Here is a 26,436-nt window from a genome sequence, read left to right as displayed (position 1 = left end):
GGACAAAATTCCATCCAGTTGAGAGCCACGGCCACGACTTTCATGTTTCATCTTAGAAAAAGTTCTAGAATCCCTTTATCCCCCTAACCTTTTAAATTGATTGCCTAGCTCATGAATTTTCAACCTTTTTTTATTTTATAAGTACTTTCTCCTCCTCCTCCTCCTCCTCCTCCTCCTCCTCCTCCTCCTCCTCCTCCTCCTCCTCCTCCTCCTCCTTTTGTTTGTTTTGTTTTCGTTGTCAGGAAATTCCATGAAATTTATTTCTTAATTGCTATAATTAACAAATTTCAGCTATTTGGTTTTCTTTCTCTGTTCTTTACAATTGGGTTTTATTTTATTTATAATTTTCCTCTTTTACCTTACGTTTAATCTTGTGGATGACTTCTGGTCTTCCCAAAATAACATCTGATGAATATACATTTAAAATACATCAATAATTATATTCATGGAACATCTGCTTTGGGGTGAAAAAAGAAACTATAGGACTTATTTCAAACCACAAGAAAGGGTGTATGTGAGAGAGAAGGGAAGGAAGGATGGGAGAGAAGCATGAGGGAAGAAGGGAGGATGGTGTTGTAAATCTGCTGGTTCCTCTGAGCTTCTATATTCATCAGAGCTACATGAGGAGAGGCTGGATTTAGTTTGATGTGAACAGATATTTAGGAGTTAATTTTGCTGGGGCAGATGGCTGCCTGTCTTCTTATTTGATTGAGATTCAAAGTAATGGTTCAACCGTAACATGTTTCCATCTCTGACTGGTATTCCCCGGTGCACTTCTGAAAGAGGAAAGCCCCAGTTTCTGGGTTTTTGACTGGCTTTGACAGAAACCTCAAGACTGTGGGCCTGATGGGACGCCAGTGATCCAATCCTGCCATTCCCCCACTCACGCCGTTCCATAAGGCACACGCATCATAAGTGTGTTCCGTAGAGCCCCCTCTGCTTCACCACATCCTAATTAGGCCGTGGCATTTGGCAGGGGGACAAGGGTGGATTGCAAGCACAGGGAAGGCTTCCAGGAGCTGCTTGAAAATTAGCTTGGGATGAAAACCCAACAAGCTTAAATTATTGTCTTTTACCTAGACGTGAAAGGAAATGTGTGTGTGTGTGTGTGTGTTTCAGAAAAGGGAGACTCGTTAATATGGAATAAGATCAAGCCCTCCTGAAAGGTGGGAGAGGGGAGCCAAAGGAGAACAGCTTCTGAGATCAGTACCCCAGCTTTCTGTGACATTTACTTTTCTATTAATTCCTGGCATTTATATTGCAGTGATAGATCAATTAGCTCTCGCAATGTTCTAGTCCATTGACCTTATCATTTAACTATCCTACGGTGCCATTGCTACCACAGGGAGACAGCAAAAGAAACATTTATAATTCTGAACTACCTAGGCCAGAGCTGGGAGATATTAAAAGGCTTAGTTTAGATGATCAGCAGCCCATTAGATGATTGAACCTGGAGGGAGTTTTCCTTTTTGCTGAATTCTGACAGCAACACTGTAAAAAGCAAAGAAATAGAACTCATCCTGAACAGTGCTGCCATTCAGGGGTTCCAAAATGACCCCGAGAACACTGATCACAGACTCTCAACGCTGGAGGAGGCCTCCCCGGGGAGACCTGTGTGTCAGTCAGGGCTTTGGCTGCGGGCAGCAGAGATGGACGGTGGATCGTCAGGGAGGAGGGAATTAGCTGGCAGGCTGGCGGGGACTTGGAGAGCAATGGGAGGACAGTGAATGGGGTTTAGGGATGGAAAGAAAGCAAGGGTGCTCTGGAGGGCCAGGAAGCAGGCGTTACTCCAACCTTCTAGCCCAGTGGTCGGCAAACTCATTAGTCAACAGAGCCAAATATCAACAGTACAACGATTGAAATTTCTTTTGAGAGCCAAATTTTTTTAAACTTAAACTATATAGGTAGGTACATTGTTATTAACTTAAGTAGGGTACTCCTAAGGCTTAGGAAGAGCCACACTCAAGGGGCCAAAGAGCTGCATGTGGCTTGAGAGCCACAATTTGCCGACCACTGTTAGAGGAATGCCCTCTGGCTGGTCCTTCTGTCCTTGAAGATCAGTCTCAGCAGAAGGATTCCATTCAGTCAAGAAAGAAGGATGCGGGTTCTTTGGGTTCTGTAGTGGGAGGCACTTGGAATTACCTTTCCACCAGGGCCACTCTAAATAAAAACAAGGACATTTCCCTGGAGGAAATTAAGATGCTTTTAGGAAGGGGAAGTGACCACTGAAAAGAAAAAGGGGGAGAGGGGTTAAGTGGGAGTAAGAGAAAGAAAGAAAAGGGTTAATATGAGGTCATTATTTAGTCAGACCTCATTTTGCCGGTGCAACCATTCTAGCTAGACAGGATCTGGTTTGTTCCAGTTGACCAACGAGGGAGAGTCCTGCAGGGGTAGGGCCTGGGCTCCCAGCGGCAGGTGTTCCATCGGCCGATGCCTCTGGAAGCAGCACTGCCTGCCTTGCTCAACTGTCATCACAAGTTTGGCCCAAGTGTGTTGGACTGTCCAGTTTTTTCAGGTCTAAGGAGTTTGAAAAGCACTTCATTCACTCAGCTTTTAATGGAAGGAGCGACCATTGATGCTTTTAATAGAAACTCGTTTTACATCCATGTTTTCTGCAGGCAACATGCATTAGCACGCTGCCCAAGAAAGCACTCGCTGGAGCGGGTGGACCGTGAGATATGGGGCTTCAGATCCCTTTCCGAGATCCTGCCCATCACCCCTGGGGCACAGGTTTCAGTTTAAACAGCCACGCTGTCTTGGTGGGTGCACTGGCCCTAATGGACTGAAGTCAGGAAGAACACGGTAGTCTGGGACACTGTCAGGTATCAAACCTGCTGGAGATGAGGGTGCCACCTGGCAGACCACAAAGCTGCCGAGAAAAGGCATTCACCAAGGGCCCAGGGAGCAGCGCCAGTCAGTGCTGCAGTCGGGAGGTCAGGGGTCATGTGGGTTCCTTTGCCTGTTCTAAGAAGCTGGTGGGTGGCCCACAAACAGTAAGCACGTTGTTTTTGAGGGGCGGTGGGGGGGGGGGGCGGGTGGTGACTCCCCTAATCCAAGACCAGGGATGAGAAGAGCGCTTGGCTTAATGCATGGAAACATGTGTAAATAGCAGCACGCTGCTTCAGAGAGGTTATTGATTTGCTGGCTGAAGGGTAAAGAGAAGTCCCGGTGTGGCTCTGTGACCAGCTCAGCCCTGTATGAGAGTCAGGCCCGTCTACAGCCCAGGACTGCAGCATGGGAGCAGCTCTCAGCTTCTCTCCAGGCACCCCTCGCAGCCACCTTTCTCTCCCACATCCCTCTGTTATAGCGAAACAAATCCTGTTATGAAACAAAACAAAAAAGACCCTGGCAAGCAGCCAATCCACTCAGAGAAATGAGATTTGAACAACATTTCAGTTTTGATTTCTAAGGAGGAAGCAGTGATTGTATGCAACACACACCCATTATCATCAGAACTCATAAGCTTAATTACAGAGACACTGAAAGCTAATAATTTTTTATGCACCATTACGTCCCTAGGAGGCCAGTTACCATGGAAATCTCTTCTTCCATTCCTTCCACTTAGAGTATATTTACATGGAAAAGGGAGAGAAATATAAACATGATACAAAGATTAACCAAGACATGGCACAGTTTGCTACAAATATTTTACATTTATTATAAGAATACAGTAAAAAAAGTTTCCGCAGAACTGTAAGTGGTAATTGGTCCATTGGAAAAGAAAACTATTCAAAAATGATCAATGTTTACAAAAATGATGAAATCACCTTTTAAAAAAGTAGAAGACAATTTAAAAACATTCTACAATGTTAGTCAAAGTTCAAAGTGTATTTTTTCTGAATGTAAAAAAAACTAACAAATAAATAAGTGTTAAATACAGATCTGAGTTAAAAATGGTAAAAGACAACGGGCTGCTTTATCTACTTAGCCCCATTCATTTTCAGACTTGCTTACAAGCCAGAGAAACTCACCACAGGCCCTGCTTGTATGTTTTACACTTGGACTTTTTATAAGAAGCACCCTATTTCCAGTGTTTCTTTTATCCCCTTCACAAAATATATTATTTTAAAGCAATCACAAAAAAGACTAAAGGTGCTTTAACCTGACAACATTGGTGCTAAAAGGAATCTGTGTAGACCACAGGAGTGCTTTCTTAAAATGTTGCTTATAGACAGAACATTTGTACCTGGGGGGGTGGGGGTGGGGGGAGGCGGGGCAGGCTCCACGCCCACCCATCACCCCAAACTCATCTTCTAACAAGAGGAGAGGAAGCAACCAGAACATGACATTCCCGCAGCCACTTGCGTGGGCCTGTGCCAGGAAGGTAGCAGGGCCTCAGGCCAGGGCTGCCCAGGAAATGGCCTGGGCATCATGTGTACACTGGGTCTTGCTTTCAGTTTGCTTAGGTTCCTGAAGTCAGTGTTGTTCTTCGGACTTGGACAACTTTATTTTATTCTCCTGTATTTACCTGGCTTTTTCTAACCCTATGTGGCTGTATGGTTTGGATGCCTTGGAGAATTCCAGTCTTAGGGTACTTATCAGACCAAACCAAGAAAAATACAAAGAAAACCAGAAGTTAAAGTTAGCAGGAACCACACCACCACCAACCCCCACTACACTCATGTTGCTTAATTAGGCCATCCAATGCAATGCCTTTAAATATAAATTACACATAAGCTTTCTAGATGTCTGACTTATGAAGTTGATTCAGTGAAAAAGCTCAATGTTTTATGAAGCAATGGCCCATGTAAAGTTCAGGCGTTGGTGCATGGCGAGGGTCCGATTATGTCACTGGATGGTAGTGGGTATCTGAGTGCACAAAGTGTGAGATGCTCATCACGTGAAAGGCGGTTTCGTGTCTTTGGCTACTTTGGTCATGAATTTGAAATAACCAAGACCCCTCCCTACCAGTTCATCCTTATCTCTGATTTTGATTTGATGCACAGAAACTAAGCCTAGGATTGGATTTAGGATCCTAAGATTATAAGATATACTTGTTATGGGCAATCGGGGGAATCCTATCAATCTCTTTGACACTAAAGCCAAAAATAGTGAACTCCACTAAAGCATGTATATTTTCTGTACATGGCCAGTGTGAAAGGCCTAGCATCCGAGGAGGAATTAGGGCAAATTGGTTCACTGCTGTTGGAATTGGACTTCTGCTTGTAGCTGAAGCGAAGCAGATCAGACGGGCAGGGGAGAGGCCTCTATGCCATCCCACGGTCTATAGGTAGGAACTGCTGTACGTGGGTGAGGGGAAGACATTACAGTCCTATGAAGCATGCACGGCTCTGGGCACCAGGCCCTCTGCATTTGCTTACCACAGTCTGGCATTCCTTAAGAGCAGGCAGGCAAGTCTATTTCTACCAAGTAGAAAAGAAAATTTCTACATAATATGGCATTTTTCTTCCTCCCTTCTGTGTTTCAAACTAACAAAAGCATTGGATTAGTGAGCTAGCGAAGACTACCAGAACGCCTGGGATCTCAGGAATGATTTAGATTCCCTCTCAACCCCCAAGGGTCTGAATGCAGGGCATTTAGAAATTTAAGCCCCTTTGGGAGGAATTCTGCTTTGTTTGTTTCATAAAGATTGTTCATGCAACTCAAAAGAAGACCCCAAGGTTGTACTATCTGACAAGATCTACATGAAAAAAAAATTAATCATGAGGTGTTGGGAGTCATACACTTCCTCACTTTTCATTCTCAGGGTTTTGCTGCTCCAGTGCGGGAACCGGGATTATTTTTCAGGCCATCTTACACTTACCCTGTGTTGCTCAGACGTTGATATTTCTTACTGACAGCTTTCCTAGCTTTCAAATAAGGTGTCATCTTCTGTGAGCAGATGGACTGCCAGTTAGAGCGTTTGCACTGATGCTTCCCGGGCGCACTGGAGTAAGGTATGTTTCTGTTTCAGGGATCGAACTCTGGCTTCTTAGGCTGTCATTTTAGAATCTGCTGTGGATGGGGCCTAGAATGTGCTGGTTCTGAGAGTCAAGATGTTCTTGACAAATAGGAGCAGGTGGCTTTCTTGGGAGGGCACTGCTTTGGGGAACTTGCAGAGAAGAGCTGATGTTTTAACCCAGCGGTGCTTTGGAGTCTTGTATCTAGGTTGACTGGCTTATTTTGAACTCAGGCCTTCATATTTGCTACCCATTTTTTCTGAAGCTATGGGAAAACTCATTACCGTGGCATAACTGAAATACCAATTTCAGATATTTTCTGACAAGAGGGGTGTGAAAAAAATAAAAATGGTAAAGGGTGGAATGGAAACATTGAATATGTCCAGGGGTATAAGGTGCAGTAATCACTGTTAGTGTTTTAACATTTCTTGGGAGGTAGGTCACCCAATGAGCTTACTCAGTCAAGCCAACAGGCTGCTGCCCAGGCTGCATCAGCTCACCGCGACCGTTCTGCCTGGGAAAATCTCCCTCCTCTATGGACAGTGTCAGTCATCACGCACATCTGCCACCTAATCCTCTGTCTCCAGAAACCACAGCAAGGCTTTGTGTTCTACGCTGCTTCTGCCCTGGGCTCTCGCATAGTGGGTGTGGGTGTGCAGTTGGCCTAGCAATGGATGCCTGGGAGTTCCTCTGAAGGCAGGGGCCTCCTGAGCACCTGAGGAGAAGCTCTTTGGTCTAAGCCAATTATGAGACCATCTGATAAAAGCCCACCATAAAAGGCTTTTCTGTTTGGGTAAAGTAAGGATTCAAAAACTGAATATGAGAAAAGGAAATACTAACCAGAAGTAAAAAACCAAAACCAAAAAAACTACAAAACAAAAACAAGCAGAAAAACGAACACCTAGCAAGGCTCCTTGCCCCTGACATGGCAGATGTTTAAGAAGAGCTTGTGAATGGATGAAGCTGAGGGAAAACATTACAACCCTCTGCTCCAGGTCCTGACTGTCACGTAGGGCACCTCCTCACTTTGGAGAACACTCACACCTGCTGGCCTCCATGGTAATGTTTGGGGAGATAGTTTAGAAAGTCAGGATTCGGATCTTCAGAGTGAATCCTAAATATTCTTGTTCTGGGGCTCTTGCTAGTTTGCGGGCATGGAGAAAAGCTAAGTCTGTCTTCATGCTGCAGGCATAGACACTGCAAGATATTTTTTCTTTAACAAAATAAAAAGTAGCAGCTTTCACAGCAAATTTCCCACACTGCTGCCTACCTCGGGCGTGTGCCTTTGCTCAGCGTCCCGCGGCTCAGGGAGTCCCGTGGCTCAGGGAGTGTGCGGAACACTGTCCTGCCCGAGGCCTTACAGGAAAACTGAGCGAGGGTAATTCTCATTCCACAGGGGCCGCCTCCTGAGATTATGGGGATCATAAAGAAAATCAATATCCAATTCAGTGCTCTTTAATAAACGTTGTAGCGACTTGAGAGGCTTGTAATACGTAAAGCATGCAGCAGGAAGCGCCTCAAAACCCTCTTCTGAGGATCAGCTTCCCCTTACTGATGCTGCATTTACCTGTCGGAGGTTGGCCTCCGAGTCACTTTGGGTGGCACTGTTACTGCCCTTCATGTCCTTTAGTCTGCTGTCTGGGTGTCTCCCTCCAGCTTAATTCCATGTTTTCTGAGAGTAGAGCTCATCACAGTGAGGTCCCTGTGGGGGTAACTCTAGGAGCCAATTAGTTAGCATTAGTCACAAGGTGAACGAGGGCTGGCATGAGCATGCTTTCCTCAGATTAGCCTAGGTTAAGCTCCACTGCAAGCAAAGATTCCCAATAAGGTATGAATAATCAGTGATCTTGGTTTAAGAAATATTAAATATAACTAATGCACACGTAAAGACACTTTGAGTAGTCTCTCTAAAGGTTTGAAGACATCTGACGCAATCCTTTAGTGGGCAGGACAGTGAGTACAAATGTCGCCCAGCACAGCAGCATCTCCGAGCCAGGGACATAAAACTCCAAACGCACGGGAAGAGGTGTGTGGTCCACTCGGGCAAAGGCCCATGTGCTGGCAGGTGACCACCTTTCCTCCTTTTGGCCCCAAAACCTTTTCAATTTCCTGTAGGAAGGATCTGGCTTGGTGGCACTGTTTTCCGTAGGCTTTCTAGGGACATCGTCCAAGTCTTTGTTCCACTTTAATTATTCCACACCCTCCATAGGGTGGCATTGCCCAGTGTTGGAATAACGGGTTCTTTCCTCTTTGCCTTCAGACGTCTAGCCTCAGATCCCTGGACTGAAGCCTGTGCTCATTACCATGCCGCTGTTTAAGTGACTAGGAATTCAGAATAGCAGATTTTTCTACCACCCAAGAATCTCAGTCCTTATTAGGCAGTTAAGTATGTCTTAGTGTCTAAACTTACAGTTCAGAATATAATCTTTGAATCAGCATGAGGCAGCAGGATGGTTTTCAAGGGGTAATAAATATTTCCTTAAATTGAATTATGACTAAGGCATATAGTTTATACATCTTTGCTATTATGGCACTATTTTTTAAAGGAGAATTTTATGGGACTGTACCAATCTCTTTCAAGTAGGTAATCTTGGTACATGACTACTTTCTTTTGCACAAATGAATATGCAGCTCTAGGTGCTCCCAAATAATATAGTATTCACACTTGATATAAACTCATCAAAACAGAAAAATAAATAAAATTAAAATATTTAATAAAATTCTGCCATGTATAAGCAAGTCAAAGTTAGTAATAAAAGAGGTAACATTTTATTTTAATGGTAAACTTTCACGCTAACTTAATAGTATAATGGAAAAGTAATATAAATTCATTTTCATAAAAAAAATATCTTTGTTTCCATTTAATTAACATATTAATACCTAAGGAAAAGTGGCTTTCAATTATCTGCTCTTTTTATTTTGCATTATTCTCTGTTTTGTGTGAGAGCTCTGGCCTCCTAAATACAAAAGCCAGTCTCTACATGACTCAGTGCTCATGGACAATCAATTTTGTTGATAAGAAACATTTTAAATACTGTGTGATCAAGGGAGTGTGTGGGGAAAAATAAAGAGGGCGGAGGCAAACAACCTCTTTTCAGTTACTCTCAGTCACAGGCCACATAACAGTGCACTAAGAGCATCGACTAAGCAAGGTTTCCCGGGACACCCTCAGAATATCTAGTGACTCACAGGGATGCAGGATAAGGTGGGACATGTATTGTGGCTGCATTCTAATTTTTATGTTTATCCCACTAGAAGGTCCTCAGTGTGTAACATCTATTATAATTAGAACACTTTCTTCTGATTTAATCTCACACCAGTATTGTGAAGCATAGTTATTTCAGTGGTGTTAACCAAACTTTGTATTAAGTTATATGGCAACACTGAAACATGAATATAACATAGACAAGAAAACCATATTGTGGTTTGAAGAAAACTGAAACTATTTCGGTGACTAAACGTTTTTTCTTTTTTTTCTTTTTAAAATAACCCTCAAATGAAAAAACAATTGTGAAATGCACGCTGAACAGTAGCTCATGGTCTGTGCTGATCTACTTATTTGTGATAAAATGGTGAATTATGAATGAAGAACTTTATTGCTTATATTTGGGAGACAAGAGAGAAATGATTAGATGAGGCCTTTTACTGGGGACCTAGTGGCAGGACAGCTAAAATACAGCCTCCAGTTTTGAAAGTGTAAATAAAACCTCTTAATCTTTTATTATTATTTTCCCGGAAAAGAAGGAATACCCTGGCTTTTGGAAGTAAACTCTGATTACTCGAATACAAAATTAATCTTAGTTTTCACATGTTGGTAATAAATGTTAATGACATTAAAAGATTTCTTTCCTTGAAAAATGATAAACTAGCTAAATATTTTTCATAAAGGCTCCTTAGTGATTCAAGGTAGAAAAATGTAGGTGAGATTCAGACTGCCTGACACTCCCACCCCCTTCGTATTCATAAATTTAAGAAATTATGACAGGAACTGTATGGGAGTGATAAATGCACCTCTTGAAAAATCCATTAACAACACAAAGATTTGCAACCTGGCTTAATTACATTCAGACCGGTGGCAATTTTGGTTACAACTGTTTTCTTACAAGTCACGGGATTTTGTGCATTTCTGAAGCCTTCTTTTCCTACATCAAGTTGCAAATTCAGAACAGTACTTACGTGTGCATTTTGGTTATGGATTAGCTACCTAGAGTACATAATTCCAATAATTATCAGTGACAGAAGGGATGAATAAATTATGCTTTAAGTACAGGAGAATTAACAGTAAAGATGGCTTGCATAAGTTTTTCTTGGTGCATGTACCTATATTAAATTTAATATTCTTTACAACTGATATGATCCTGAAAGACTCCCCATGAGTTATTAATCCTGAACTATACCACCGCCTGCTCTGGGACAAAGAATACAGTGGAATTTAAATGCTGCAGATGTCACGGTGTTTTGAAAGCTGTTTTAATTTAAGCACAGAGTTATGATGTGAACTGTAAATTCTATCAGCCAGGGTGAGTGAAATATCAATGCCATATTCCTTCTTCAAACCAGAATGCAAAGATTAAGCTTCAGGTCGTGTTCACAAAATTACAGCCCAAACCATCCTTCTCTCTCCTTGCTGAAGCTTAGCAGTGAAGCTGCTAAGTGATGGGAGGCCAGTTGCTATAAATAAGAGTATTATGGAAAGATTCCCTTAGAAATACTGGTGAAGGGTGCAAATGTCCCCACCTTACTCTAATGACTGAAGGCTGGCCGGGGCCTGAAGACCATAGCACTTAATTCCCAAGTCTGTGCCCTGATTTATCACAGTGTATGCCATCAAAACAAGGTTCCATTTATTTACAATATCTGACAGAAGGGAAAACAGTTCTGATTTTTAAAAAATTGCTTGAATATTGCAATATATTTTTGAGGCCAAGTTTATTATGCTTTTGTTTTAGTCTGAATGTAGTAATCATTAAATGTGTACAAAACTTGCAAGAAGATTGAAATGATAGACAAGCCATTTTTCTCTTCAGTATTATCCTTCCTACTGTTTAGAGTGCTGGGTTTGAGTTCCATGCAGTGATATTCACAGGCAGCAAACAGCCAAAGAGGACAGGAGGGATTTTCTTTCCCATAAATAAGCTCTTCCAATAAACAAGGACCAAACAGTCACAGAGGTGCGCTTTGTCTGGACACACACCTGAGCACTATTACAGCTCCTGAGCCACATGTACCCCTGAGCCTGACCATCTCTCCACCCACACCGATCCTGAGCGGTGACTATGTACAGAACTTGGGGTGAGGTCCCGGGATGCAGCAAAGGTTTAGCTCGACAGAATCCTAGATGTAACTGTTACGTATTCCTAGGAAGCATCTCCAGCACAGTGCTTGCACACCTGCCTGCTAAGGTAAGGGTTTTCAGGTAGCAGTAGAGGGGTCACAAAGGGGGAAAGTGAAGATAGGAGGCTGTCCTGGATTTTCTTCCTCAATAGTGTCCATCTGTCTTCATCCACACCTGCCTTGCTTCGTGTAGTGTGTGTGTAGGTGCACACGAGTGTGTTTCTGAACTAGGGTCATGAAGTTCTGACAGCTCAGGAAATGGCACCAGTGCAGGGCATTAAATGCTGGGAGGAGGTGCAGGTACTTCACCAAAAGCATGCTGTTGGTTTTGTGGGCTTGTGCTTTGTAGTTTCTCTAAAAATTTTTTTGTTGCCATTAAGAAAGCTTTATCTATGAACTCCTGAAAATCATTTCTTAGAATCTGTTTTGTGAATTCAGACCATAAAAATAAAAGGTGTTTGATGTTTGTAAAGGCATAGCTTAGACAGGAAGACATTTTATGTTTTCCATCTCTTCTCTGATCCCCTGTCTAGCTGCTCTTTTTCTCCAGACCACCCTCCCCGTCCTGACTTCTTGCTGTCGCAGCTCTCCAAAGCATCCTTTAAAAGCTGCTGCCTCGACGCTATGAGTGTGCTGTTTGAGGACATCCCGTGCATGGTTTTCTGATGCCCAAACAGAGGCGGGTACTGACAACCTTACTACTAACACAGGAGTGTGACAATTCTTACACTGCACTTATTTCTGGCCATTAAAACAAACACACAAACAAACCCAGGAGGGCCAAATAATTCCTGATAGAAAACGATGTTTACAAATGTAATCTTGCCTTGGCAGAGCAGAGGGCCAGCTTCCGCTGGAAGGTGTCCTGCAAACAGGGCGTTACCTGGGCAGCTTCTAGCACCGAGTGAGTCAGGTCTGTGGCACCGACGCGGCCCGTGACCAGGGCCTGGAGTAGCAAAGCTTTGAGGAGCATCAGCGGTCTTGGTGTGAAAAACATCTGTTCTCCCTCACGTGAGCTCTGTGCTTTTCTATGACAGTGGCCTGGAGTGGCAGGATCAGGATCGCTATCATGAGCTAATAAAGCCCTTGGTAGGACTGTCTGTTCCTTAAATGCATTTGCCCTTTTTTTCTTTTTTAAGTGGCACATATTTTAAAAAACAGTTAATAAAAAAATAACCTTAGCAGACTGGTGCAGGTGACGTGGTACAAACTCATTGCAAACGAGAGAACGGGATGTCTGAAGGCTGCGTCCGGCCCCGCCCGGCACTATGTTAACTTCTTCTTGAAGACGCTGAGCTCTTTCTGGAGTTCGCTGAACGTGGGGCGGTTCTCAGGCTTATAATCCCAACACCTCATCATAATTTTAAAGATTTCCTCTGGACAATACTGAGGGGCTGACATCCGGTACCCTAAAGACCCAACGGAAGAAGGAGATAAGATATGAATGTTCACGCAGGGCATTGTGCAGTTTGTAAGTTTAGTACCTTATGTTGTAGATGTAACAGAAACAAAACACCCTTTATAAGGCAAACTGATTTTTTTAAAGAAGTATTTCAGTATTACGGAGCCACAGAATTACCTTCAAGTTCGGAGCGCCCACTTTGTTTGTTGCAAAGTCTGATATGAGATACATCACAGACAGATGCACATCTGCTCTAAGTATTCGCTTTCAGATGCTGTGGGCAGAGTTTTTTAAAAAATACCCATCTCTACTACCCAGGTTTTTGAAGATGAAGAGAGGAGAGGGATTTGATAAACACTAATTCAAAAGTGAAATAAAAATGAACATGAGTTAGAGTCCTTTACAGCCCGAGAAGAATCTTATTTTTCATTCAGGCTTCGGGCGCATCCCGGCCGTGTGCTGGGCGGGTGCCTGTGCGTGTGCCTCGGGAAGGTGTGAGAGAGGTCAGAGAAGGTGGGAAGGAAGCTAGAAAGCCATCCTCCTGCACCAGTTCTATCACCAGGTCCCTCTCAGCTGTGGCGCTGCTCTTGTCAGTAGCATTCTTTCTGTTGACAGCTATGGACTGCCTGGCATCACCACCACCTACTGTTCCGTCGTGATCTGGGAACACCATGGGGTGTCTTCAGAAGCGTTACAAAGTTCTCAGAAACCTCCTGAGGTCTAATTACTTTTCGTTTGCAGAGACACTAATGGTGTTTATTTCACATGGAATAAAAAAACAGGAGCTTGAGGAACACTCTCCGATTTCCCCTGATGAGACTGAATGGTGTGCCTTGCAGATGTCAGGCCAGGCAGGGGGAGTGGGAGAAAAGCTGGAGCTCTCTATTTTCAAAGCTAAAAAGGTTTTTTGTTGTATAAGAGCCACGCGATCCATGGGGTTCAGAAGCAGATTTACAAACACCTCTGCCTTTGGCTCACCTCTTTCCACCTGCTCACGTGCTTGTTGGTTTGTCATTCCAGGGTACGGGCAGACCCCTAAGCTGAAGGTCTCCCAGAGGAGGATGCCAAAGCTCCACACATCACTCTCAGAACTGTACCTCCCTAGAGGGCACACAGAACCACAGCCAGGTGAGTGGATGAGTAGGTGACCATTTCCGGGGATGCACTTCTATGTCATCACATATTAATATATTTAAACTTACCAAAGGAACTCTAAAACCAGTGATCCTATTCTCTGCACGAGTTTACTCTCCCAAAAATGAACACCTTCCAAATCACATCCCCCCCTCCACCCCCACAAGAACAAATACTCAGCCAGCGTGCAAGCTTGCTTTCCCTGTGGTACCTAACTGAGATGGATGGTTTATATAAAAAAGATATGTTTGTACACATCAATGCCTAGGAGATTAAGTAAGTTGGATTTCTGCAATTTTGTCTTCTGCCTGCATCATTTTCATTCTACCAAGATTACAAAGTTAAAGCAATAAGGAAAAGTTTCTTAAATTGTTTACTCATCACTGTTTACAGATATTCTTACTTGCTTAAAGGTCTTGTTTTTCTCACTGACAAGTTTCATTTATGGAAAATATATTTGTGTGTGTGTTTTGAATAGAGTACAAATTAACAGAGCTGGCTGATAGAAACAACTTCTTTAAAGTACATGGTGCCTTGTTTTGTTGAAGTCCTGATGCACCGGTTTTACTAGGCTACATAAGCTAAGCTCATAGGATTCTTTTTTTTTTTTTTTTTTTTTAATAATAATCTTCCAGAGAAGCAGAAATAAAAGCCAACACCAAATACATTCTGGAGATGGATGTGAAGTCAAGGAGACAAAGCAGAAAAATTCTTTCCAATATCCAAGAGGTAAGAATTTCCTAGATTTTCCCAACATTTTTTTTTTTCATATAGGGCATAAACTATTCAAACTAATCCTCATTTGCAGCAGTGTTACAGGAATTATGAAATCATTTCATTTCTACTTTCTTGTAGCTATTCGCCTTAACCTTTCCATTCCAAGATTTATAAATGCCCCTCTAAAATCATCCAGTTTCTTTAAAGTAGGATGGTCTTTTCACTTTCTTGAAAAAAATAAAATGAGAACCAGAGTAAGCCTACATTATGGCAATTTCTCCAAAGGCAGAGCTTGGAGTATGCTTACTGATTATCATCTCCAGCTGTGTACATTAGCTTCCTTCTTAGTAGACTAAGTATGGACATTCACTATGATATTTAGCAGGAAGATTCATTTTCTTGTCTGCATGTTTGGCATCCAATAATTTAATACCTTTTATGAAAGTCATTCAATGGCTACAGTTAAGACTAATTGATTCGTCCAAGAAAGTACAAGGAATACAGAGTCAATACCTTCTTTTTGTAAGATAATATCTGGACAAATATCTAGAAAGGCATATTTTATATAAACCAACACTCCATCTTATAACTCTATAACCTTGACCTTTGAAGGATTTTTAAAATTTATTTACATATTTATGTTATTGAGGTAGAGTTGATTTATAATAGTTTCAGGAGTACAGCATAATGATTCAAAATTTGCAAAATGATCAACACAATAAATCTAGTAAACATCTGTCATCACACATAGTTATATTTTTAGATCTATTCTCTTAGGAACTTTCAGATATGCAACCCATATATATTAACTATAGTCACCATGCTGGACATAACATCCCCTTGACCCACTCTATCCATTTCACACATCCTGAAACCCACCTATAGTTAATACCCATCTATTCTCTGTATCTATGAACTTGTGTTTTTTGGTGTGTATATGTACTTTTCTATCTGATTTAGGCACTCAAGATTCATCCATGTTGCCACAAATGGCAAGATTTCACTCCTTTTAGTAACTGAAAAGTATCCTATTGTACATTTTTACATTTTCTTTATTCATTCATGTATTGATGAGCACTAAGGTTGTTTCAGTATCTTGGCTATTGTAAATAATGCTACAATGAACATGGGAAGTGACTACATCTCTTTCAAATAATGATTTTATTTCCTTAGATATACACCCAGAAGTGAAATAGCTGGATTATATAGTACTGCTTTTCTTTAATTTTTCGACAAACCTCCATACTGTTTTACTTTGTGGCTGCACCAATTTACAAGCCCACCAAAAGTGCACAAGGGCTCTCTTTTCTCCACATCTTCACCAACATTTGTTATATCTTGTCTTTTTTTATAATAGTCATTATAACAGATATGAGGTAATATTTAATTGTGGCTTTAATTTCATTTCCCTGATGATTAGCAACATTGAGAATCTCTTCATGTACCTGTTGGTTACCTCTATGTTTTCTTTAGGAAAATGTGAATTCAGACCTCCTGCCCATTTTTTGATCAATATTTTTGTTTTTGCTGTTGGGTTGTATGAGTTCTTTATATATTTTGGATATTAACTCATTAGCAGATATATAATTTGCAAATATTTTCTCCCATGTAGTAGGTTACCATATTATATAACCAACTAGTCTATGATAATGAAGTAATGATAGTCTATTCAGCAAGTGGTATTACAAACACCAGACCACTCTCTTACACCATATACAAAAATAAACTCAAAATGTACTAAAGATTTAAGTGTAAGACCTGAACCATAAAACTTGTAGAAGAAAACATAGTAAATTTCTGACATCAGTCTGCATAATGTCTTTTTGGATATAGCCCTTGAGCAAGGAAACAAAAGCAAAAATAAACAGAACTTCATTCAACTAAAAAGCTTCTGTACAGCAAAAGGAAACCAACAAAACAAAGACAATCTACTGAATGGAAGGTTATATTTGCAAATGATAGATAAGGATTTGATAATCAAATTATATAAGAAACCTCATAACTCAATAACAAAAAATATAACCAATATGATAAAAAATGGGCAGAGGAGATGAAAAGACACGCATCCATATGTTCACTGCAACATTACTTATAATATCAAAGATACAGAAGCAATCAAGATGTCCATCAGATGGATGGGTAAAGAAGACATGAATATATGCACTGGAGTATTACACTGCATTAAAAAGAATGAAATCTTGCCATTTTCAAAACATGGATGGACCTAGAGCAGTGATGGCGAACCTTTTGAGCTCGGCGTGTCACATATAGAAATTTTTTGACATTTGCAACCATAGTAAAACAAAAACTTATATTTTTGATATTTATTTTATATATTTAAATGCCGTTTAACAAAGAAAAATCAACCAAAAAAATGATAGGTTTGCCATCACTGACGTAGAGAGTATTATGATATGTGAAATAAGTCAGAGAAAGAGAAAGACAAATACTGTATGGTTTCACTTATATGTGGAATCTAAAAAAATACACCAAACAAAAACAGACGTAGAAATAGAGATCCAACTGATGGCTATCAGAAGGGAGGGAGTAGGGTAAAGGGGAACAGAGTCATTAATAATGTGATCACACTGTAAAGTATAAAAATGTCCAATCACTGTATTTTATACCTGAAACTAATATAACTAATATTTTTTTAAATACTTAAAAATATAATGCTTGAAGCCTGGCTGTTAAGAGATATCTGGAATTAGAATTGTGATTTGTAAATACTGTCATCAGCTTGAAATTCAACTAAAATACACTTTTATTGAAAGGCAGAATTTTACTTAGCATAACTGCTTACAAGAGGAGTTGTAAAGGCAATATAATGTAGAAGATCTAGAAAATAGGTGTAAGAACAAATTCTAGAGATCTGGATTTTACTGGTAAGCCTTTAGGATATCCTAAGCTCACTTATAGGGATGCTATAAGAATGAATAAGAAGGGGCTTAGCGATGTCTTGTTATCCAAAGAAAGCCTCTGTGTAAATACAGGGGTTACAATCCTATCTTTTATCCTGTGATTGATCTCCTTAGAGCAGGGGTCCTCAGACTTTTTAAACAGGGGCCAGTTCACTGTCCCTCAGACCGTTGGGAGGGCCAGACTATAGTTTTAAAAAAAAAACTATGAACAAATTCCTATGCACACTGCACATATCTTATTTTGAAGTAAAAAAACAAAACGGGAACAAATACAATATTTGCATGTGGCCCACGGGCCGTAGTTTGAGGACCCCTGCCTTAGCGTAATAACAACCACCACCCCAGAGAAGAACCATGATAGAAAATAACAGAGCTGCTGCTTTCTCTAGATATTCTCTAGATATGAGGCATAATGGATTTAGTTTCGGATCACTAGGAAGCTCACAAAAGCTTCTCTTGATAGCACCTGGGAAGACAAACTAAGGGTGAGGCTCACTATCTGTAGAACGTCAACTTCTCATAATGGCAACTACCTACATGTGTCTATCCCATAGTATCCGTGGTATACAAAATATGAGGTTCTCGTTTCTGCCCCAACTAAGTCCCAAACGAATTACATTCCACAGCTTTATCTGGAAAACATCTGTCGGTTCCTCAGAAAGTTAAACATAGAATTACCATATGCTTCCTAGTGTTTACTTAGAATAATTGAAAACAGGAACTCAAATCCATGTACACAGATGTTCATAGGGATGCTATTCACAAATGTCAAAACTGTTGAAAAATACATCAATGGATGAATAGATAAACTGTGGTAAATACATAAAGTGGAATATTAACCAGCCATGAAAAGGAATAATACAGTCTGCAACATGGATGAACCTTGAAAACATTATGCTACGTGAAAAAAGCCACATATTGTATGATTCAATTTCTATGAAATATGCAGAATAGGTAAATCCACAGCATGAAAAAGCAAGTATGTGGTTGTCAGTGGCTGAGGAGAGAGAATAATGGGGAGTAACTTCGTACTGGGTAAAGAGTTTTATTTTGGAACTAGATGGAGGTAGGGGTTGCACAACATTGTGAATTGTACTAAATGCCACTGAATTATTCACTTTAAAATGGTTAATTTTGTTACATGCATTTTATAAAAAGGTTTATTTGTCTGAATCTAATGCCTAAATTAAAGACATTTATAAATGCCTTATTTTTCATGAAGTAATTCCTCATTTTAAATCAACAAAAAAATCATTTTATGCTATCTTAATTCAAACCACACTACACCCATTCACCAACCCATGGCTTTTATGCTGCTTCCCTTACTGAAAATGCAATTTATAATTTCACTCAAAGCATAATCTTTTTCTTTCAAAACTCTTGAGCTGTTACCCATATTGTTATGGCCCATTTCATCCCAACCACAGATAATGCAAGCTGTATTTATATCCAATTACAATGACACATAAAAAATTCAAGTTAAAAAAATCCCCGCTGCTTTAAAATGCAATTCCCATCTCTTTCCACAAGATTTATACAAGTTCCAGAGACTGAGATACTAAGAAACCATGTCAGTTTTCAGAGTGAGAAACTACAGGATTGATTGGCTTAATATTTTAGGAACCTAACATTAGATGAAGTTATAAGAAATTCAAAAGAAATGGGCCAAAGCCACAGCAATACTTTTACTCTGTGTATAATTTAACTCTTAAAATGAAAATCTGGTAGTGACATCAGCATCATGGCAGAGTGAGAAAATCTCTTGGTCTCTCCCCTCAAAATAGATTAAAAACTTATATACAATAAAATACATAGAAGAAAACATAAGAACTAAACTATGGATCTTAGTCTCAGAGAGGTTTTTGTGAACTTGACCCCAAAGGCAAAGGAAGTTAAAGTAAAAATAAATGAATGGGACTACATTCTTCTGCACAACTAAAGAAACCATCAACAAAACAAAAAGGCAAACAACTATATAGGAATATATATTTGCAAACACTACTGCTGATAAGAGGCTAATATCCAAAATATATAAAGAACTGAACAACAAAACACTTCAATTTATAAATGGGCAGAGGACCTGAAGAAGACATACAAATGGCCAACAGATACACTGAGTGGCCAGATTATTATGACCACCTGACGTTTTAGGCAAATTAGCTATAATTTCACGCTGAAGTTGCTAGAGGGCCAGACCATTATAAATAGGGAAGCAGGTTGTTTACCACGACAGTAGAAGTGATTTTTTTTCTGAAGATATGGGTAAACAACGAGATTTAACAGCCTTTGAACGTGGGGTGATTATTGGTGCTCGGAGCCATGGAGCGAGTATCAGCAAAACAGCCGAAAGCCTAAGCGAACCCCTTTGCTGTCTGCAGTTACCAAGATAAAACGTCTCCAATTCACACAGGAACACAAGGATTGGACAGTCGAGCATTGGAAAAAAGTCATGTGGTCCGATGAATCACGTTTCCAGTTGCATCATGCAGATGGCAGAGTGAGAATTTGGCGGAAAGAGCATGAAAGCATGCACCCCACATGCATGAGTACAACCCTTCAAGCTGTTGGGGGCAGTGTTATGGCTTGGGGCATGTTTTCCTGGCATGATTTGAGCCCTTTAATTCGTGTGGAACAATGTCTGAATAGCACAACATACCTAAGTATTGTTGCTGATCAAGTTCATCCTATCATGTTGATGGCGTATCCCAATGGAGGTGCCTTCTTCCAACAAGACAATGCGCCATGCCACGGTGCTCATATTGTGCAGGACTGGTTTCAAGAACATGAGGGAGACTTTACCTTGCTTAGGTGGCCCCCACAATCACCAGATCTCAATCCAATTGAGCATTTGTGGGATGAAGTTAAAAGAGCCATCAGGCAGCTGGTTCCACAACCATCAAATCTCACAGAACTGGACAGTGCTATTCATCAGGCATGGTGTTAGATTCCTCGCATCACCTTTTAACATCTTGTGGAGTCAATGCCAAGAAGAATCGCCACAGTATTGAAGGCAAAAGGTGGCCCAACGAAGTACTGATGGGGTGGTCATAATAATCTGGCCACTCAGTGTGTGTGTGTGTGTGTGTGCGTGTGTGTGTATCCCATGTTCAAAGGCTGTTAAATCGCATGGTTTACCCATTTCTTCAGAAAAAAATCACTTCTACTGTTGTGGTAAACAACCTGCTTCCCTATTTATAATGGTCTGGCCCTCTAGCAATTTCAGTGCAAAATTATAGCTAATTTGCCTACAAACATCAGGTGGTCATAATAATCTGGCCACTCAGTGTATATACAGATGTTTGAATTCACTAGCTATAGGAAAGTGCAAATCAAAGCCACCATAAGATACCACCTCACGCCTGTTAGAATGGTTATTATCAACACGACAAGCAATAACAAATGTTGGAGAGGCTGTAGAGAAAAGGGAGCTCTCATTCACTACTGGTGGGAGTGTATACTGGTACAGCCTCTATGGAAAACAGTATAAAGGTTCCTTAAAAAATTAATAAAGCTAGCATATGACCCAACAGTCCCTCTTATGGGTATCTACATTTATTTGTAAAGATATACGTTCACAGAAGCCAAGACATGAAAACAACTTAAGTGTCCTTTGATGGATGATTAGAGAAATAAGATGTAGTACATTTATACAGTGGAAGACTACTCAACCGGAAAAAGCCTTTGCAACAATATAAATGGGTCTTGAGAGTATGATGCTAAAGTGAAATAAGTCAGATGGAAAGGAACAAGAACCACATGACTTCACTCATATGTGGGACAGAAAAGAGGAAGGAACAAGTAAAACAAATTCATAGACACAGACAACAGTATGGCAGTTACGAGAGGGGGAAGGGGGTCAAATGTGTGGTATTGGAAGGAGACGACTTTGGATAGTGAACACACAATGCAATATATAGATGATGTAATATAAAATTGTACACTTGAAACTTGTATAATCTTGTTAACCAATGTTACCCCAATAAATTTAAAATTTTTTAAAAATCATTTCTCAGATAATGCTTGTAAGTGTATCCATCTTTTAAATCTAGCAATCTTACATATAAAAATCTGATCAAAAAGGTCAATGAATTAAGTTGGTGCTCATGTTTAAGTGCAAAGTATGAACATTCTATACCTCATTCTAACTTGTGCTCTGTAGTACCCCTCTAACTTTGCTTGTGAATGTTTTTTTCTGATGGAGCCTCCCCCCCCCTTTTATTTTTTTACCACCAAAAGGAAAGAGTCCAATCTTACCATAATTAAGAGCTTCTGGTGCTGTCCATTTAATGGGAATCTGCTTTAAGCCAGAAGATGAATACACTCCCCCATCCTCTTGGCGAGACATTCCAAAGTCACTGATTTTCAGAACATTATTTTCACTTACCAGGCAGTTTCTTGCAGCAAGATCCCTAGGTTACAAACACAGAAAACACCCTTATTAAAACAAATTGAAAGACACTTTCACATTTATGACTTCTGCACTTTGCATTTTTTACATTTGCAATGTATTTATAATGAGGCTAAGGATGCTGTGATTTACCAGTCTCTCCCATCTTTTCTGTCACAGGTGAAAATCCTCCATGCCAACATTTGCATATGGAACAGTCCACATGCTAATTTTCTAGGCACCACATCCATTTCATTTTAAATAGGAAAACTGATTCTAGGGTTAAGAGAAAATCACAAAGGAGAGGCCAACCAAACTTGACATTATTTCTCCTTTGATTGCTTTCCTAGAGCAGCACTATCCAACAGAACTTTCTGTGAGGGTGGCAAGTTCTCCATCTGTGCTGTGCTATTTAGTAGGTAGCCATTACCCACATGTGGCTAATGTGATTGAGAAACTGAATGTTTTGTTTACTTTTAGTGTATTAAATTTTAAGTAGCTGAGTGCTCCTAGTAGTTACTGAGTAGTAATCTGCGGAGTAATCTAGAGTTTCCCAATACTTTTTCTGTTGCATCTGGGTCAGACAAAACTACGTGATGACTTGGCCCTGTCTCTCTCTCCCACTTCTTGTCCCACTCTTTCCATAATTTGCTATATTCTAGACATACTGACCTTATTGCCCATTGCCGCCCCCCCCCCCCCAAAAAAAAAAAACATGACAAGCTTAATTCCACTGGAGGGCCCTTCCCTTTGCCTGGAGTGCAATCTTAGACTTTTGCATAACTGGCTTCCTTTCATTCTTAGCTCAAATGCCCTCTCCTCAGAGACATCTGTCCTGACCATGCTTGTCTGACAGGGAAGACAATAGTGAACAAAACAGACCAAGTCCTTACTCTAATTTTAGTGGGGAAAACATTCAATAATTAAATTCAAATATACACAGACTGCTACTATGTGCAGAAGTGACTGGCAGAACCCGAGAGCTCAGTTAGGAGACAGTGTTAGCCTACACTAAGATGAAAGTGGTGGAGTTGGTCAGAAGCTGTCAGATTCAGGATATATTTTGAAAGTACAACCAATAGGATTTTCTGGTAGATTAGATATGGAGTAGGACAGAAAAAGAGTCATGATGACCCTAAGATATTTTGACCTAAACAACGGGAAGAATGGAGCTGGCATTTATTCCAACTGGGAAGACTACAGGAGGACCTAGTGTAGCAGACATAGCCAGTTGCCTCCTAATGTCCATTTACTACCCTTCAGTAAAATAATCTGGATTTTAACTGAGTATAATGCTATCCATATTTCCCAACCTCTCCTATAGCTCCCACAACTAGATGTGGCCATAATCTAAGTTCTGGCCAATGAGATATAAGCAAAAGAGTTGTTTAGAATTTCTAGGAAGTTTCTTTAAAAGAAAGAGGAAATACTTTTACATTTATCCCTCATGCTAACACAAAGAGGAAGCACACCAAAGTTGGAAAAACATCAAGAGACGTGGAGCCAGGTTCCCCGATGAGTATGACTGCCATACATATTCTAGATTGTCTATCTCTGTATCTCTAGAGTGTTTTTGTTTTGCTAGTGCATGAAAGAAATTTCTATGTCATTCAAGCAATTTTTGTTTCTTAGCTTTTTTTTTCCCTGCTTTTTTTCTTTTTGGGGGTATGTATGTTACCATATGTAGTAAAAACAAATCCAATATTGGGGAGGGTGGTTTTGGACTTGTTGAGTTTGTGATGTCTATTAGATATCCAAGTGGAGATGTTAAGTAGGTAGTTGGGTATTATTAGTATGGAGTTCAAAAGAGAGGTCTAAGAGTTGTTAGCTTTTATATGGTATTTGAAGCTATGGATTGGAGAATGCTTTCACCTAGAGCAGTGGTTCTCAACCTGTGGATCGCGACCCCTTTGGGGGTCGAACGATGCTTTCACAGGGGTCGCCTAAGACCATCGGAAAACACATACATAATTACATGTTGTTTTTGTGATTAATCACTATGCTTTAATTATGTTCAATTTGTAACCATGAAATTGGGGGTCACCACAAGATGAGGAACTGTAGTAAAGGGTCGTGGCATTAGGAAGGTTGAGAACTACTGACCTGGAAAGTGAGCATAGAGAATAAAAAGGTGTTTAAGGACTAAGCCCTCGAATACTCGATCATTTAGAGAAGGATTGAAGAAAGGAGACTGAGAAGGAGCAGCAAGTGAGGCAGAAGGGAAATCAAGAGAGAGGTTGGTGTCCTAGAAGCCAAGTGAGGAAAGCTTTACAAGAAGGAACAGCAATCAACTCTATCAACTACTACTGAGAAGAAAAATTAGGGCTATGAATTGGCCACTGGATTTGGCAACATGGATTTTTAATGAGACACTGACAATAGCAACTTCAGTCGAGTGGTGAACGCAAAAGCATGATTGGAGTGTGTTCAAAGAGAATGAGAAAATACTGAGTTTAGATACTCTTAAATACATTTGCTATAAAAGAGAATAGAGAAGTAACTAAAAGGGGGTTTCAGGTCAAAGGAGTTTTCCCCCCTAATAGGGGGCTATTACATGCATATATAGATGGAAATAGTATTGTACAGAGGTAAAACTAATGCAGAAGGAAAAGGTGACAACTGCAGGTATAAAGCCCTTGAGAAAGTAAAAGGTGATGGGGATAGGATCCAATGGTGCTCTTTAGAACTGTCTTCCCAGTGCTCAGAATAGTACTTGACACATTGTAGGTGCTTAATAAATATTTTCTGAATGAATATATACACACCATCTTATCCTAGGAGTGATCCCTGCTGAAGACAGATTGTCTATTCTATACTTTGTCCTTTTTAATACTTTTTTCCCAACTGAGGAACAATCAACAACTAGTTTCTCTTTCAACTGAGATGATTTTACATATTTATCTTTGGAGTGCATCTCTATCAACAGGACTAAAAACATCCAAAAAATTAAAGTCTAATTTATATAACTGGCCTTGTAACATCAGCAGTACCTTGAGCAATTAACTGAATATAACTAGGTTGATTGTCTGCTGAAGCAAAAATATCAACAATATCCAGAGGAATATAACAGGAACTTAGAGCCTAAACAATATAATATTCATAACATCAAGGGCACAATTCAAAATTGCTAAACACACAAAGAACAAGAAAAATGTGATAAATTCTTAAGAGAAAAACAATCAACAAATGCCAACATTATGATATCAGATATAAAGTAGCTATTAATGCTTCCTGAAATAAAGGAAAACACACTTAAAGTAAGTGGAAATAACAACAATAGTATCCAAACATTTTAAAAAGAGGAGGGTAATTGCCTAACTCATTTTATGAGGCCAGAAGAACTATAATACAAAACCTGACAGAGAAATTATCAAAGAAATTACAGAAAAATACCCTCATGAAGACAGTCAAATATTTTTTAACAAAATATTAACAAATAAAATACAATGATGTAAAAAAGATAGCACATCATGACCTAGTATGGTTTAGCTTAATAATGCAGGTTGGTTTAACATTTGAAAATTAATCAATGTAATTCATTCACCAGATAAACAGAATATAGGGGGGAAAGCCCTATGATCATTACAATTGATAGAGAAGAGGCATTTGACAACATTCAATATCTGTTAATGAAAAATGCTGAGCAAACTAGAAATATTAAGGAACTTCATCAACCTGACAAAGGACATCTATAAAAAAATTCAACCATTGCTGTAGGTGGGTGGCTCAAGTGGTTGGAGTGTCACTCTACACACCAATAGATTTAAGGTGCAGCTTTGATTCCAGGTCAGGGCACATATCTAGGTTGCGGGTTCTATCCCTGGCTGGGGTGCGTACGGGAGGCGACCGTTCAATGTTTCTCTCTTTCTCCCTCCTTTCCTCTCTCTCTAAAATCAATAAGCATATCCTCAAGTGAGAATAAAAAAATATTCAACCACTAACATCATACTTAATGGTGAAAGACAAAATTGTTTTCTCATGAGATCAAAGCAAGGCTGCCTGCTTTCACCACTTCTATTCAAAAGGACCTCTGCTCTGATAGTCCTGGCTTTGAAATCCTATCCTATATAATAAAAGCATAAAATGCAAATCAACCGAATGGTGGAACAACCAGTAGCACACTGACCAACATAGACACTCAACACAGGAGCTGCCCCCTGGTGGTCAGTGTGCTCCCACAGGGGGAGTGCCACTCAGCCAGAAGCCAGGCCACGGCTTGTGAGCCCAGTGGCTTGTGAGCCCTGCTGAAGGTGGGTGGTAAGGAGTGAGGGGTCCTGGACTGCAAGAGCCCCAGACTGCGAGAGGGATGTCTGACTGCTGGCTTGGATTGGGCCTAAACTGGCAGGCGGACATCCCCCAAGGATTCCCGGACTGCAAGAGGGTGCAGGCTGGACTGAGGGACACCGCCCCACCCCCAGTGACAAATATTTGTGCACTGGGCCTCTAGTAAGACAAAAGAAAAAGAAAAAAAACTCAGAGGCACAGTAAAGCCAATAAAAAAATGGCTAAAAATAAATGAAAAGATATTCCATGCTCATGGAGTGGAAGACTCAATGTTAAGATGCCATTATACCCCTTCTTCCCAAATTAATCTATAGATTTAATGCATTCCCAATCATTATTCTAGCAGGTGTTTTTGTA

The 26,436-nt window shown here is 40.3% G+C and overlaps 1 protein-coding gene across 10 annotated transcripts in view; it reads right to left on the bottom strand.

The window, feature by feature from the left end:
* Window positions 1-3,633: 3,633 nt before the first annotated feature.
* FER (FER tyrosine kinase) overlaps window positions 3,634-26,436 on the bottom strand; it is a 305,227-nt gene continuing 282,424 nt past the window's right edge. For 9 of the 10 annotated variants that reach the window (XM_036309530.1, XM_036309540.1, XM_036309533.1 and 6 more), the window contains 3 exons: window positions 21,663-21,817; window positions 13,615-13,737; window positions 3,634-12,643 (listed from right to left, as the gene is read on the bottom strand). In XM_036309530.1, the coding sequence (XP_036165423.1) occupies window positions 12,501-12,643; window positions 13,615-13,737; window positions 21,663-21,817 (421 nt within the window). In that variant the 3' untranslated portion in view covers window positions 3,634-12,500. The remainder of the gene's footprint in view (window positions 12,644-13,614; window positions 13,738-21,662; window positions 21,818-26,436) is intronic. The other variant, XM_036309539.1, reaches the window with a different exon arrangement.

This window comes from Myotis myotis, unplaced genomic scaffold (genome assembly GCF_014108235.1).
Source record: "Myotis myotis isolate mMyoMyo1 unplaced genomic scaffold, mMyoMyo1.p scaffold_m19_p_5, whole genome shotgun sequence".
Classification (NCBI taxonomy): domain Eukaryota; kingdom Metazoa; phylum Chordata; class Mammalia; order Chiroptera; family Vespertilionidae; genus Myotis; species Myotis myotis.
Note: the sequence above shows the minus strand (reverse complement) of the source record. Positions and strands in the feature narration are given on the sequence as shown.